General features: G+C 36.8%; 1 protein-coding gene across 2 annotated transcripts in view; it reads right to left on the bottom strand.

The window, feature by feature from the left end:
- LOC145248304 (uncharacterized) overlaps nucleotides 1-15,665 on the bottom strand; it is a 936,478-nt gene that overhangs the window by 102,658 nt on the left and 818,155 nt on the right. For both annotated transcript variants that reach the window (XM_080110193.1, XM_080110194.1), the window contains exon 10: nucleotides 9,004-9,079. In XM_080110193.1, coding sequence (XP_079966319.1) covers nucleotides 9,004-9,079 — 76 coding nt within the window. The remainder of the gene's footprint in view (nucleotides 1-9,003; nucleotides 9,080-15,665) is intronic.

The following is a 15,665-nucleotide window of genomic DNA, read 5'->3' as shown; positions in this document are numbered from 1 at the left end:
ATGTAATATCTTAACTTCTGCCTAGTCTTATAATTTATTTTATTGTATCATTTTATATTAATATCAGTCTCATAGCTAATGTAATATCTTAACTTCTGCTTAGTCTTATAATTTATTTTATTGTATCATTTTATATTAATATCAGTTTTATAGCTAATGTAATATCTTAACTTCTGCTTAGTCTTATAATTTATTTTATTGTATTATTTTATATTAATATAAGTCTTATAGCTAATGTAATATCTTAACTTCTGCTTAGTCTTATAATTTATTTTATTGTATTATTTTATATTATTATAAGTCTTATAGCTAATGTAATATCTTAACTTCTGCTTAGTCTTATAATTTATTTTATTGTATCATTTTATATTAATATCAGTCTTATAGCTAATGTAATATCTTAACTTCTGCTTAGTCTTATAATTTATTTTATTGTATTATTTTATATTAATATCAGTCTTATAGCTAATGTAATATCTTAACTTCTGCTTAGTCTTATAATTTATTTTATTGTATCATTTTATATTAATATCAGTCTTATAGCTAATGTAATATCTTAACTTCTGCTTAGTCTTATAATTTATTTTATTGTATTATTTTATATTAATATCAGTCTTATAGCTAATGTAATATCTTAACTTCTGCTTAGTCTTATAATTTATTTTATTGTATCATTTTATATTAATATCAGTCTTATAGCTAATGTAATATCTTAACTTCTGCTTAGTCTTATAATTTATTTTTATTGTATCATTTTATATTAATATCAGTCTTATAGCTAATGTAATATCTTAACTTCTGCTTAGTCTTATAATTTATTTTATTGTATCATTTTATATTAATATCAGTCTTATAGCTAATGTAATATCTTAACTTCTGCTTAGTCTTATAATTTATTTTATTGTATTATTTTATATTAATATCAGTCTTATAGCTAATGTAATATCTTAACTTCTGCCTAGTCTTATAATTTATTTTATTGTATCATTTTATATTAATATCCAAAGATGGGGGCTCAGACGAGCACTTGCCATGAAAATAATAATAAAACAGAGACAGGCTCGCAAGGTCTCTTCTGTGAGAGCTTGCAGGGAAAAGAAAAGGGCATCCTCCACTAGGCTACAAAGTCTATTCTGAACTCTGTCAAGGCAGGATAAGGTCTTCCTAGCAGCTCCTGCCCAGATGTGACAGCAATATTCCATGCTTGGACGTACCTGACTTTTATATAGGTCGAGAAGAGCAGCATGTAGAGATCTACTGGATCGATTGAAGGACCCCACCATTTTTCCAGCAACCTTGGCAATGGATTTGATGTACGTGTTTCATTTCAGATCAGGAGTAAAGGTCAAGCCCAAAAGCTTGTTAAAACATGGAGCCTCCTCAAGACGAGAGGCACTCATTTCAATTGATGCCAGATAGGAATCAGAATGTTGAAGATGTAAAGATAAAAGCTTGGTTGTAGATGCATTAAAAATAACCAGCCACTTTTTCCCCCATTGTACCACAAGCTCAAGATCAGAAGAGAGAGAATCAAAGAGAATTTGGTCGTTTACGGCCTTTGATATGCTACCATAGATTGTAGTGTCGTCAGCATAAATGTCTACGAACGATCTAAGGATGTGATTTGGAAGATCATTAATGTAAATCAGGGAAAGAGTTGGACCCAGGATGGACTCCTGACGGATTCCAGCATTAATACTATGAACTTCCGATTTCTGCACATTAACGACTACTCTTATGAACCTATCAGAGAGAAATGATTTAATAATTGAAAAGACATTTTTTTTTTTTTTTTTTTTACATGGGTGTCACCACTTATCAAGGCCCAGAGGCCACTCGAGGATAAGGGTTAATAGGTATACATTAGTCATTGTGATTTTAGCATAGTAAACAGTGGGAATTTTGTAACTTGGATTACTTAGGGGGACGATTCAATTAGAACTTGTTCACATTGGACTTTTTCTTTTTTTTTTTTTTTTTTCATAGGTATCAACACATTATCAAGGCCAAGAGACCACTCAAGGATAAGGGTTAAAGAGTGTACAGTAGAAATTGGACAATATAATAATCATTAGTAATGAAAATTTGTTAAATTTGATAACTTATATGGAACGGCTCATCAAGAACTTATTTACGTTAGACTTGAAGACAACCATATTGTAGTCAGCCAGAAAGCAGGAAAACGGAAGACAATTCCACAGGCGTGCAATTCTAATAAAAAAGCTTTGTTCATGGAATCTACGTTTAGGTTTAGGCACAGATAAAGAGTGGGGGGAATTATTGATAGTGTTAACAGCTAGACGAGTGTTTCTTGTGAAAGTTTTGCGAGGGGGGGCCATAGATTGAAGCTCAGTCAAACACTTTCCATGAAAATAACGATACATCACAGACAAACTCGCAACATCTCTTCTGTGAGATAGAGGTTGCAAGGAAGAGAAAAGGACATCTCCTACGAGGCTACGAAGTCTATTTTGAACTCTATCAAGGCAGGACAAGTCCTTTCTAGCAGCTCCTGCCCAGATGTGGCAACAGTATTCCATCCTTGGACGTACCTGGCTCTTATATAGATAGAGAATTGCATCAGCAGTGAGATATCTACTGGATCGATAGAAAGATCCCACCATTTTTCCAGCGGCTTTGGCAACAGATTTGATGTACGTGTTCCATTTAAGATCAGGAGTAATGGTCAAGCCCAGAAGCTTGTCAAAACTTGAGGCCTCCTGAATACGAGAGCCATTCATTTCAATTGATGCCAGATGGGGATCAGAATGTTGATGATGTAAAGAGAGAAGCTTGGTTTTAAATGCATTAAAAGTAACCAGCCACTCCTTTCCCCATTCTACTACATGCTCAAGATCAGAGGAGAGAGAATTGGAGAGAACTTGGTCGTTTACTGTCTTAGATGTGCTACAATAAATGGTAGTGTCGTCAGCATAAATGTCTACAAATGATGTAAGGATGTGATTTGGAAGATCATTAATGTAGATCAGGAAAAGAGTTGGGCCCAGGATGGACCCCTGAGGGACACCGGCATTAATACTGTGGGCTTCTGATTTTTGCCCCTCAACTACAACTCTTATGAACCTATCAGAAAGAAATGATTTAATAATTGAGAAGACATTTCCAGCTATACCATAGCTAGAGATCTTATGAAGTAAACCTTTATGCCATACCCTATCAAAGGCCTTAGATATGTCAAGAGCAATTGTCCTAGAAAGGTTGCCTCCGTCGAGAGATTTGCTAATCCTATGAGATATAACTGTAAGCACATCTGCTGTAGATCTAGCAGAACGGAAACCATATTGTGTGTCACTAAGAAGGTTATTTTTGTTGAGATGGTTGATTACATCTGTATTTAACACAGATTCCAGCAACTTACTCATGACGCACAGGAGACTTATTGGCCTGTACTGAGAGGGGGATGAGCGATCACCTGAATTCTTAAATACAGGGCATACTGATGAAATTTTCCAGGGAGATGGGAAACTTTTCTCCTTAAGACAACGTTTAAATAGTTTTGTAAGTATGGGCGCTAGTTCAGGTTGAAGTTTTTTGAGTACTATAATTGGAATACCGTCCGGGCCAGTTGCTTTACTGGAATCAAGGTTTTTGATTAGCTTGGCAACATCATGTACAGATATACGTATATCACATAGTGTGTTTCCAGATACAGGAGGAAATATTGGGGGTTGGCGGCCTTGACCGCAAAAGGTAGAATTAGCTGCAAAGTTCTTGACAAAGAGTTTGGCTTTGTCTGATGCTGACGAGATTACTTCAGGTCCATTGATGATAGTTGGGATGGAGCACACGCTTCTGTTCAGAATTCTGTTTGCTATTTGCCAAAACTGGTGGGAACCAAGCCGCTGCTCAGCTACTTTGGACCTGACGAACTGAGCATACAACCATCTTGCGCTCTTTATTACTTTCTTACAATGGTTGCTGGCAGTCCTGAAAGCGGCTTTAGTTTCCATACATCTATTACGTTGGAAACAGTGGAAAAAGTGATTTCTGTGCGCAATGGCAGCAGCACATTCTGGAGAGAACCATGGCTGGCTGTTAGGTTTTTGCTGAAACTTTTTTGAGGGTATGAAACGGTCAATACCTACAATTAACCATTCCATCAGGTCTAATACTATAGAGGACACATCCTTTTTAAATATGGAATGCAGAGGTAGATCAGTTATAAATGTACGGAAGCTATCCCAGTCAGCCTTAGTGTATCGATATACTGTATGATGGAGAGGTACGTCTGGGGACTTATTACATTTCATTTTTATCTTAATTGATACAACAGAGTGGTCGGAAGATCCAAGAGGCGACAGAACAGAAACTGAACACAGTTCAGGGCAAGCTGTGAGAAAAAGGTCTAGTAGGCTCGCATACTGGCCGTCATTGTCGGGCACACAGGTGGGTTCCTGAACAATCTGAGTGAGGTCATAGGCAATGGAGAAATCATGACAGAACCTCCCCTCATCATCGGTCTTGTTTGAGTGGGTCAACCATTCGATGTTGTGAACATTGAAGTCTCAACATACGTGAATGTTAGCTGAAGGATAAGCAGATAGGACTTGGTCAATTTTCTCAGATATGCTTTGAAAGATAGTAACTCCACTGTTGTGGGGGCGATAGAGAGTAAATATAAATGCCGTAGTGTGAGCTAAAGCAAACCAGAAGCACATATAGGGTAAGTTAGGATCTTCCCTGGAGATGTCCCTACCACATGGAAAGCTATATTTAATATAGGCACATATTCCATGCCCATGGCGATCTTGGGGGTCAGATTTAGAAGTTAAGTTAGAGTATCCTTTAATTGCGAACTCTTCTAGGGAAATAGCCTGTCCAATGCAATACCATAGCTGGAGATCTTGTTAAGTAGACCTTTATGCCAGACCCTATCAAAGGCCTTTGATATGTCAAGAGAAATTTTTCTAGAAAGGAAGCCTCCATCGAGAGTTTCCTAATCCTATGAGAAATAACCGTAAGCACATCTGCTGTAGATCTAGCAGAACGAAAACCATACTGCATGTCACTAAGAAGGTAATTTTTGCTAAGGTGGTTGACTACTTTTCTATTTGACACAGATTCAACTAACTTACTAATCACGCACAGGAGACTTATTGCTCTGTACTGAAGGGGAAATGACCGATCACCTGAATTCTTAAATACAGGGCATACTGGTGAGATTTTCCAGGGTGTTGGGAAGCAATTCTCCTTAAGACAACACTTAAACAGCTTTGTAAGTATGGGAGCTAGTTCTAGTTGAAGCTTTTTGTGCATTAGAATGCCGTCAGGGCCAGTTGCTTTTCTGGAATCAAGGTTTTTGATTAGCTTGGCAACATCACGCACATATATTTGTATGTCACATAGTGTTTTTTCTGATACAGGAGGAAATACGGGTGGGTTGGTGGCCTTGGTCACATAGGGTAGAATTAGCTTCAAAATTCTTGGCAAAGAGTTTGGCTTTGTCTGATGCTGACAAGATTATCTCAGGTCCATTGATGATAGTTTGGATAGAGAACACGCTTCTGGTCAGGATCTTGTTTGTTATTTGCCAAAACTGGTGAGAACCAAGTTGCTGCTCAGCTACTTTGGACTTGACGGACTGAACATAAAACTCTCTCTCACGTTCTTCATTACTCTTTTACAGTGGTAGCTGGCAGTGCTGAAAGTGGCTTTCGTTTTAGTACATCTGTTACGTTGGAAGTAATAGAAAAAGTGATTTCTGTGTGAAATGGCAGCAGCACGTTCTGGAGAGAACTATGGCTGGCTGTTAGGTTTTTGCTGGAAGTTTTTTGAGGGTATGAAACAGTCTATAGCTACAATTAACGATTCCGTCAGGTCTGATACTATAGAGAACACATCCTTTTTAAACATGGAACACAGAGGTAGATCTGATATAAATGAAAGAAAGCTATCTTAGTCAGGCATTGAGCAGGGATTCATGACAGTTATGGCCCCAGAATCATGACGTGTACTTCTGTAACATACTTTTGTAAAGACACTTTTTGTTAATTATACCACTTTGTTTGTGTTGATTATTACCGACCTGCAAAGATGTAACACGTTAATAGCCTGATTAAAAAAAACATTTTTTTTTTACTTAGGAGTCACCACTTATCAAGGCCCGGAGGCCACTCGAGTATAATTATCAGTTTGACACAGCAGTTCTCGTTTACTATTAGATTACTTGAGTTCTCCACTACAAATCTTTGTCCCCATAAACACCTCAGTTATGCATAAAATGTAAATGTCTTTTTCAATTGATGGTTTTTCTATTATTGAAAACGAATATTTCAAAGCTGTTAAAAGTGCCAAATAAACCATTTTTATTTCTTATCTATGCCGTTACAGAAAAAGAATCGTTTTTATTATTTCAGCTAAACAACATTTCATTTAGTTGTTCAAAATAAAAGTATTGTACCTACTATTATGGTCTAAAAAATTTTTATAACGAAATAGTTTAATATTTCTTTGAAACATAAATTTTATATTAGGAAACTGTGATTTAATGCTGTAAAAAAAAATTACTCACAAGCAGCATCGCATCTGTTTTGACCGTCAGGGGAAGGAAAAGTAAAAGAGGAACATGAGTTTAGGGATCTCTTATATACATGTGACATTAATTTGCATATGTAGGGAATAGTGACTATAAGAAGGACGAATTGGAGATGACAGGGGGTCGAGTTTTTGACAGCTGAGAGAGAACAGAGATATTGAGAGTTGGTACAGTGAACTGAGTTGACAAGAGTTATTGCAAATTGCCAAAATAGTGAGGAGTTCCGACCTTTTTTTCTGCATGACAGAAATTGAAATTTTTATAGACTGTTTTTTTTTATTATTCTTACATTTGCTTGTCTTCTCTCAGCCGATATATTGTGGAATAGTAACGACTTATCTATATGTCTATAAAAGTGATAATGTGTGTGTGAGAACACTACTCAACCTATATACTCTACAAATTTTTGATCTACAGACTTGACATTTGGTATATAGGATATTCAGACATGTGGAAAAATTTTATAATTCGTTTTCATCTGGAAAAAAGTGTTGATAAGGGATCAAAATTGAAAAGTTGGTATGTAGGAGTGATTGGATTTTTATCTGTTTGCTAACTGTTTCACGAATGCGCATGCATGAATATTTTACATTACAGATTACTTACGTTAAGAATAAGTAGGTTTGAAAACACTTTTTAAAGGTTGTATCACGCTGGTCTAAAGATTATAGTACTTGTCGTTAGGTTTGGGTTTCAATCAATGTCTCTCAACGGGAACACAGTGACAGTGGTGGGTTGTCAATATCATAAGCCGGTTAAGTATTATTGAAAAATAGAAAACTTACTTTTCTTTTCCGTTAAAATATAATAAATTACAGAGTATTTAAAACTCTCTTAGAAGAAATCATACTCTTATAAACTATGTCAATCGCTTTATTGCAGATTAGTAAAATATCAATATTTCACTAAACATACGTCACAAAAAAAATTAAAATTGTATCATCAAAAAACTGCTTTAAGGTTAGTTATTTCCTAAAATTTTATTCAAAGTCATGCGATATTCTACAAAGTTATAAAATTTTATTCTTTATTAAGGAATTTCCAATGTCCATCGCTTTATTGCAGGTCTGTTATAAATGTTGTTTTAGGGAAAAATACAATGTCTAATCATAAAAACTTTATGTTTTATTATATTTAAATAAAAGCAAATCCTAGGTGCTAAGTCTCAAATAAATGAATTATTTTACGACATATCCATCATTTTAGCATAACTTTAAATGACCTTTTGTCCACCAAGAGAATCAGTCGTTTAATCTGAAAAAGTTATGGATCTGGCGACATCAACTATTTCCCTACATAGGGCATCCTTTGAAGTAAATTGCTCCCCATCCCTCATAGACTCCTCTTTTCAGTATTGACCTGAGATGTTCAATGGGGTTAAGGTCTGGAGAACACGGTCGCCAGGTCATGAGGGTTTCTCCCACAAAGCTCATAGATTCAAGGAAGGCTGCAGTTGCCCTAGCAAAATAGGATGGTGCATTGTCATGCATAAAAATCATCTGAAAACGACGTGGCAATACCAGTTCATCTAACTATAGTAACAAATGATTATCCAAAAAAGGTGTGTATGCATTGCTGGTAAGCTTTACATCTTCCGGCACTTTTAATTATCCAACCAACTTATCCCCAATGATTCCTGCTCAAAACATGATGCCTCCACCTCCCTGTTGGCGATGAACTCTGTAAGGAGTCAGAGTTCCGTTTGGGTTTCAAATTTTGGCCCATCCATCCTGACCGTTAAGAATAGCATGGGCCTCATCTGTAAATAGGACACATTGGAAATCCATTTTCATATAATTCTGTGCCCAAGCATTTCGTTTTCCCTGTGTTGTTTGCTCAATGGAGGCTTTGGAAGAGGTTTGCTGTTCCTTGCCATCTCATTCAACACATTGCATTGGGCCTGCATGGATCTTTGAGCGATTTCAATTCTTGCAAAAATCGAAGCACTGGCGCTGTTTGGGTTTCGTTTTACTTCTCTACAAATTTTCTGAATATCACGATCTGAAAAGTTTCTCCTTGCGCCCTTATCATTTCTGGATTTGGTGTAGAGGTTGTTCACGGACGAAGTTAAGGTTCTTGGATCTCTTTTCAGCTTTGATGGATAATCCTTATGCAAGTTCAGCAACAATTCTTTGATTTTCTATAACCTTCAATCGCCTGTTTTTTTAGCATTGTAAGAGATCTGCAATACAGCGATTGTCAGTATAAATTCCTTGATAATAAATCAAATGCCATAATTTCGTGAATTTGGATAACATTTTGGGAAATAACCTTGAAGCAGTCCTTTGATGATACAATTTTAATTTTTTTGTGACGTATATTTAGTGAAATATATTTTACTGCAATAAAGTGCTTTACACAGTTTATGACAAACTTTATTTCCAAACTATTTTTTAAAATGCAGAAGATGTTCATTTCGTCTGAAGAAAGATATAATAAAAACTTACCGTTAGCAATGGTGGTGTCCTCCTTTTTCTGATCACGATTAATTCCGGATTCATCTTTGATAATCCTTTTCATTTCCTTTTTGAATTTTCAGAGAAAACAAACAGAATATAAAAATATTATTTGCTTTGAAAAAAACATTTTTTTGGTACATCATTCAAATATCAGTATTAAACATTCCCAAGTATTTTTTTTTCAGAAATTAATATATTTTACATTAAATATTTCAATTATATATATAGCATGGGTGCCCGGCGTTGCCCGGATGTTTGGAGGTGTATACTGAGCAAAAAAAACAAAACAAAAAAAACAGGTCAATTTTTTAAACTTTTGATCCCTATTATGACCCCTTAAAATTTATTGTTTTGGGCTCAAATCAAGTTATTAAATTAGATCCATATCGAAGGAACCTATATCTAAAATTTCAAGTGTTTAGACACAAAATTGTCGGAGGAGATTGGTAGAGTTCTCAAAGGTCAAATCGTTGACCTTTGACCCCTTAATCGCCAAATTTCTGGCCGAAAACCGATCACATAGATTTTTCCAAATCTCAGTATCCTGTATATCAAATTTCGAGTCTGTAGACTAAAAATTGACAGAGTTATTGCGTAGGGAAATGTACACACACAGACACGCAGACAGATACACAGACACGTTCAGTTTTATAGATATATTAGCATGGGTGCCCGGCGTTGCCCGGGTGTTTGCAGGTGTATACTGAGCAAAAAAAATAAAAACGGTCAATTTTTTTAACTGTGACCCCCTATTATGACCCCTTAACACTGATTGTTTCGGGCTCAACTCAAGTTATTAAGTTAGATGCATGTCCAACGAACCTATATCTAAAATTCCAAGTGTTTAGACCCAAAATTGTCGGAGGAGTTTGGTAGAGTTCTCAAAGGTCAAATCGTTGAACTTGGACCCTTTAATCGCCAAATTTCTGGCCGAAAACCGTTCACATAGATTTTCCCAACTCTCAGTACCCTGTATATCAAATTTCGAGTCTGTAGACTAAAAATTGACAGAGTTATTGTGTAGGGAAATGTAGACACACAGACACGTTCACTTTTATAGATATAGTAGACAGATAGACTAATAGATTAAACAAAAATATATACGTATACATAAATATATATGGAAACAACTTTTTGTTTACTGTAAAGATTTTACGCAAATATTATGCAAGTATAAATCATGTAGAATATCTGCATGAATATAATTACACGTAATAGTTAACTAAAGATGATCATCCCATAAGAAAACAGAAAAAAACTAATAGGGAATTAATTAAAATGAATGTTTAAAAGAACATGCAAATTAGCTAGATCGTTTGCTGGTGAATGCATTTCCACAACCCATATATAAGAAAATTGTATTTTCTTTTTAAATAAATAGAAAAGAGGGTTTTTAATATGAATATCAATACACACAAAAGAAAAACGAATTTATAGGTGTATATATATATATATATACATAATTTTATATTATATTAATCGTCTTCAATGCAGGAACAAGCAACTGTAAAGTTCCTCAAAAGTCATTTTTATTTCAATACAAAGCATTCGACCTACCACTAATATATTTATAGCATACAAGGTGGAACGATAAAGTTGTCACTCTAAATGAAACAACACTACAAGTTTATTTTTAAACTTTTATTGAAAAAACAATTCAGGTAACTTGATTATGTAGTAGAAATGATATCTATTCAATGTAGCCGCCTTCAGTCTCAATTACAACCTCGATACAGGTCAGGAACTGGGATCGTGCCTTTTCCACGAGCGGCAGTGGGAGCTTAGTGAATACTCGGCAGATAGCGGCGATTAGGCTGGCTTTGGTGTTGTGGGAGGTCATGTTGGTGATGTTCTCAACGTATTACCAAACGAAGTTGTCCAGTGGGTTCAGCTCGAGGGAAGAAGGAGGCCAGTGAAATAAGAGAAAGGTACAAAGTCGTAGCACTCCTTCTGAAGCCAAGCCTGTGTCACTGAACTTGTTTACTGGCGTCGAGTTCTGCTGCTAGATCCAGGGTCTGCCAGGGCTACCTGATTGCACCAGGGGATCACCACACTCTTCAGCACATCTAAGATGTGAGGTGGTATGATGTGGACCTCACTTGAAACCACACCAAAGACCATAACCGTGGCCGGAAAATTTGTTTTCATCATCCTGGACACGTCTCTGTTATACGTGGCAATCCAGCGAGGCATTTTGAAGGTGCTGGCAATGGTTCTGTTGTCATAACTTAGATCGGTAGAGAGCATGAGTTGTACAACGGCACACCTCCAATTTCGTTTGTTAATATTGCGTCACTTTCAGATGATAGAAAGCTCCTATCACTCTTGGGATTTGTACACAACTGGCCAACTATTAGATGGTCTGCAATAAAAAAAAGAAAACCGGTTTTCATCAAACGGAAATGGAAACATGTCGTCTTTCTTATGGCGACAATTTTATCATTCCACCCTGTAGATAACGTATGCCGAAAATATACAGTGATACAGTAAAAAATAATAACGCACAACAAATGAAGAGGCAAACGGGGAGACACACATAAAAAATGCTGAAAACTCAGAAATGCAACACTTTTTAAAAGTTCACAGGAAACATGAGTTGGAACAATTACATTGAAAGCATTGCCAGGGCCGCTGCGAAAAAGGTAGGCTCTCTCTACCGTGCTAGAAAACTACTGACACCCGAAAGTATCCTGTACCTCTATAAGGCCACCATTCGCCCATGTATGGAGTATTGTTGTCACATTTGGGCTGGTGCATCTGCTACTAGTTTCTCACTCCTAGACAAGGTTCAAAAAAGAGTCGCCAATCTGATAGGCCCTGAACTGGCATCTAAGCTTCAGCCTCGGTCCCATCGACGAAACGTTGCATCCTCTGCTTGTTCTACAAGTATTTTAATGGTGAATGCTCTGACGAACTGCAGACACTTGTGCTCCCATGACGTAGACACCCTCGACAAACCCGACAGGCAGCTAAATCCCACCCCCACACAGTAGAGATCCCTAGATGTAAAAGATCTTTCTACTCCAGTAGTTTCTTCCCCAGAACCGCTAGATTTTGGAATTCCATTCCAGGTTCCTGCTTCCTTAACTGTACTGACATGCAGAAGTTCAAGTGCAACGTGAACCGACATCTTGCTGCCCAAATCCCAACATAGTGCCCCAGTAGTTGCTGCCCCTGATAGTAGCCCCCTACACCAAAGTGGCAATGTGCCTTGTTTGAGGTGAAAATGTAATAAAAAAAAAATAAAAAAAAGTCTCTTGATGTTTCATTCCCAAGGTTCACAGAAAATGAAAGCCTTAAGAGGAAAAGTATTACCATTAAAACATTTAAGAGACATTCTAGACATAAGCTGGACAAGTATCCAGGTATTATTCTCATCCTTTGGCAGTTTAGCAAGGATCAAAGTGTAGAATCTGTTTTGATGCTACAGTTTATCAGCGAAGAAGTAGTCATAGAAATGATGCAAGTTTTATTTTTGTTTAAATTCTGCCACATTGACACAATGAATCCCACAGGATCACCGGTTAAGCAACGTTGAACCTGGTCAGTACTAAATGGGTGACCATTTGGGGTTTCCAGGTGCTGTATGTGCTCTCTGCTTGTCTCGGCATTGTGTCCAGTCTTCCTGGACTTCTCTGTGTGACTGCACTTAAGCAGTGCCGATTCAGGAGAGGTGTGGTTAGGGATTGTGCAACTCTTGACTCACAATTACATGTGCAGCTGCCTCTATCAGGGGTATCCTTTGTCTTTCAGGACTGAACAGAGGCATCGACTGCCACGTTGTTGGAGCGGCTTTGCCTCTAGCTCTCGTAGGGAGCAAAAAAGTCGAGAGATCATCTTCTGTTTTTAAGAGTTATTTTATATAAATCTGTGCTTTAGTACACCAGCACGCAATATATTTATGATTCAATGCTGGCAGACATTTTCCACCATTTTTTATACGGTGTTTGGCTTGGAATCAAAAGAACTTTTACTCTGCTCTTTAGTCGTTTACAAATTCTTGTACATTGATTCCACGCCTTCTGCAAAATGGCAAAGCAGCAACATTAAAAGAATTGCTTTTCTAAAGATTTAAGCTTTCTTTTTCATGGCTTTGTTAGAATCGTTTCTTAGAAATTGTCATAATTACTAAAGAATTTATTAAAATAATTCTAACTAGCATGACACATGGAAATTCCACGGAATAGGGAATATATTTAATCATCAAATATGTTTTGATAAAATTGATATTTTTCTGGGTAGCATGAAAAATTAGTATTTTGGAACAGAAAAATAAATAACATGAAACAAACATGAGTTTATTCACAGTTCTATGAAAATAGTGGTTATTCCATTTTAAATATAAAATAAATTGATAAGTACTAATAAATACTTAGAAAGTAATATTGTGCTACATAGTTCAATACAAATAATAAAATCATATTGTAAGAGACAATCTTTAATTTACTTTTTCAGCCCAGCATCTCTTGGCAGACAATGTTCTTCTGTTTTAGGACCTGTTTCTATCGAATGTTCCCTTTTTTTTTAATGTAACGTTTTCCTGACTTTTATCTTCTGTGAAGAACGTCTGCATGTTGAAATTACTGAGTTCCTTCCTTACACATTAAAACAATGATCATATATTAATACAATGATATTCGAAAACAAGATGACATCAAAGGGAGGTTACTCTCCTGTTCTTCTGCAAGGTTGCCAGATTGAAATTTTAAAGCCAGATTTCACGAGTTTGGCTTTTTTTTTAAGCAGTTTGGTCTTCGAAAATTGTATCTAGCCTTTGTTCAAAGCATAACACACAGACTAACTAAGAAGGGAACAGACATAATATTATATAGATGGGTTAACTATTCGCCTATGTATGGAGTATTGTTGTCACATTTGGGCTGGTGCATCTGCTACTAGTCTCTCACTCTTGGACAAAGTTTAAAAGAGAGTCGCCAACCTGATAGGTCCTGAACTGTAATCTAAGCTTCAGCCGCTGTCCCATCGATGAAAAGTTGCATTCCTCTGTCTGTTATTCAAGTATTTTAATGGTGAATACTCTGACGAACTACAAGTATTAGTACTTCCTTGATGTAAATATCCCCGTCAAACCCGACAAGCAGCAAAGTCTCACCCCTATGCAGTAGAGATCCTTAGAAGTAAGAAACTTTCTACTCCAATAGTTTCTTCCCCAGAACTACTACACTGTGGAACCCCTTCCGGGATTCTGCTTTCCCAACTATACTGACATGCAGAAGTTCAAATGTAATGTGAACAGACATCTTGCTGCTCAACTCCTTACATCAATGTGGTACTGTGCCTTGTTAGGGGATAAAATAGAATTTAAAAAAATTAAATCTAAGTACTGTATAAACAAGCCTTTTTCTAATTAATATCTATAATATAAATCTTGCCTGTCTGTTTAAATGTATGTATGTATGTATGCATGTATGTCTGCCTATTTTGGGGGTTCAACGGCCAACTAGCACCGTGTGTGTTTGTGTGTATGTATGTGTGCGTTGGGGTGGAGAGGGCTCCCGTAAGCCATGGTGAAGGCAACCTTTCTAGGAGAAGCAAATCTCTAATTTAAAAAACCATAAAGCGGGAAACCAGTACCCGCATTAAGCTGGCCCGCAGTTTAACTTATTGCTGGCTATTTTGCTCTTGCTTGTTGCTGGATCTCAACATTTTGAACCGAGAGAGAGAGAGACTTAGCTGTCATACAAAGCTAAGACTCTGTAACATCATCTGTGTATAGATACTCCCTCACGCATTTGTCTATTAAAATGGTCTCGTATCTGAGGAAGTGGCACTCGTCTGACAAGACGTTGCCATCATCATATCTGCCTAAAACTTTCGACAGAGGCGACGGATTTTCACAAGATCGGTATCAAATATCGAAAAATTGGCCAAAAACATTAATTCCTTTACCCTCAACTGGGCACTTCTCTACAGGGTGGAGTCGCTTTTTTCACCAATATTTTCAACAGTTATCCCCTCCTTTCTATTGACTAGACTTAATTTAAACCTAAGTATCTTCCAGTTTGGCAATGCACGCAACAGCAAACACGTCAGGCTTTTTTTCACATTCTTTTCTTCCTTCATGGTAGGGGTTCCAGCCTGCCTGCCTGCTTACTATCACTTTTTTTGCTTGCTCAACACACATCTCTTAAAAAAAATATGACGACAGTACAATCTAAAAATAAGCTTAAACCAGGATTAGGGACAAACAAATTCAACTTGCCTCCTCCCTTGAGGCTCTCATTCACAAATATCCGTGGGCTTAGAACTAACTTAGCTGATGTTGAAGCATTTCTCTTAACAAATACCCCGGATATCTTAGCACTAAGTGAGACTAACCTACACTCCTCCATTCCCTCTAACCACTTTAACATGCATGGATATCTCCCACTCTGCCGTAAGGACTCTGACAGACATATGCACGGACTTGGAGTTTACATTCGTAATACCCTTCCCTTGACTAGAGAAACAAACCTAGAAACAGATGATCAAGCCTTTATGTGCTTTAGACTAAACGTGCAACACAGTATTAGCTACTATTATTTTCTCTACCGCTCTCCCTCGACTCAGGACTGCTCCATAATAAACAAAGTATCTGACAGCATAGACACGGCACTGTCCCTCGACACTAGCGCACAAATACATGTGTT

This window comes from Euprymna scolopes, chromosome 26 (assembly GCF_053919585.1).
Source record: "Euprymna scolopes isolate OS-2025 chromosome 26, ASM5391958v1, whole genome shotgun sequence".
Classification (NCBI taxonomy): domain Eukaryota; kingdom Metazoa; phylum Mollusca; class Cephalopoda; order Sepiida; family Sepiolidae; genus Euprymna; species Euprymna scolopes.
The sequence above is the reverse complement of the archived record's forward strand: the minus strand, read 5'-3'. Positions and strand labels throughout refer to the sequence as shown.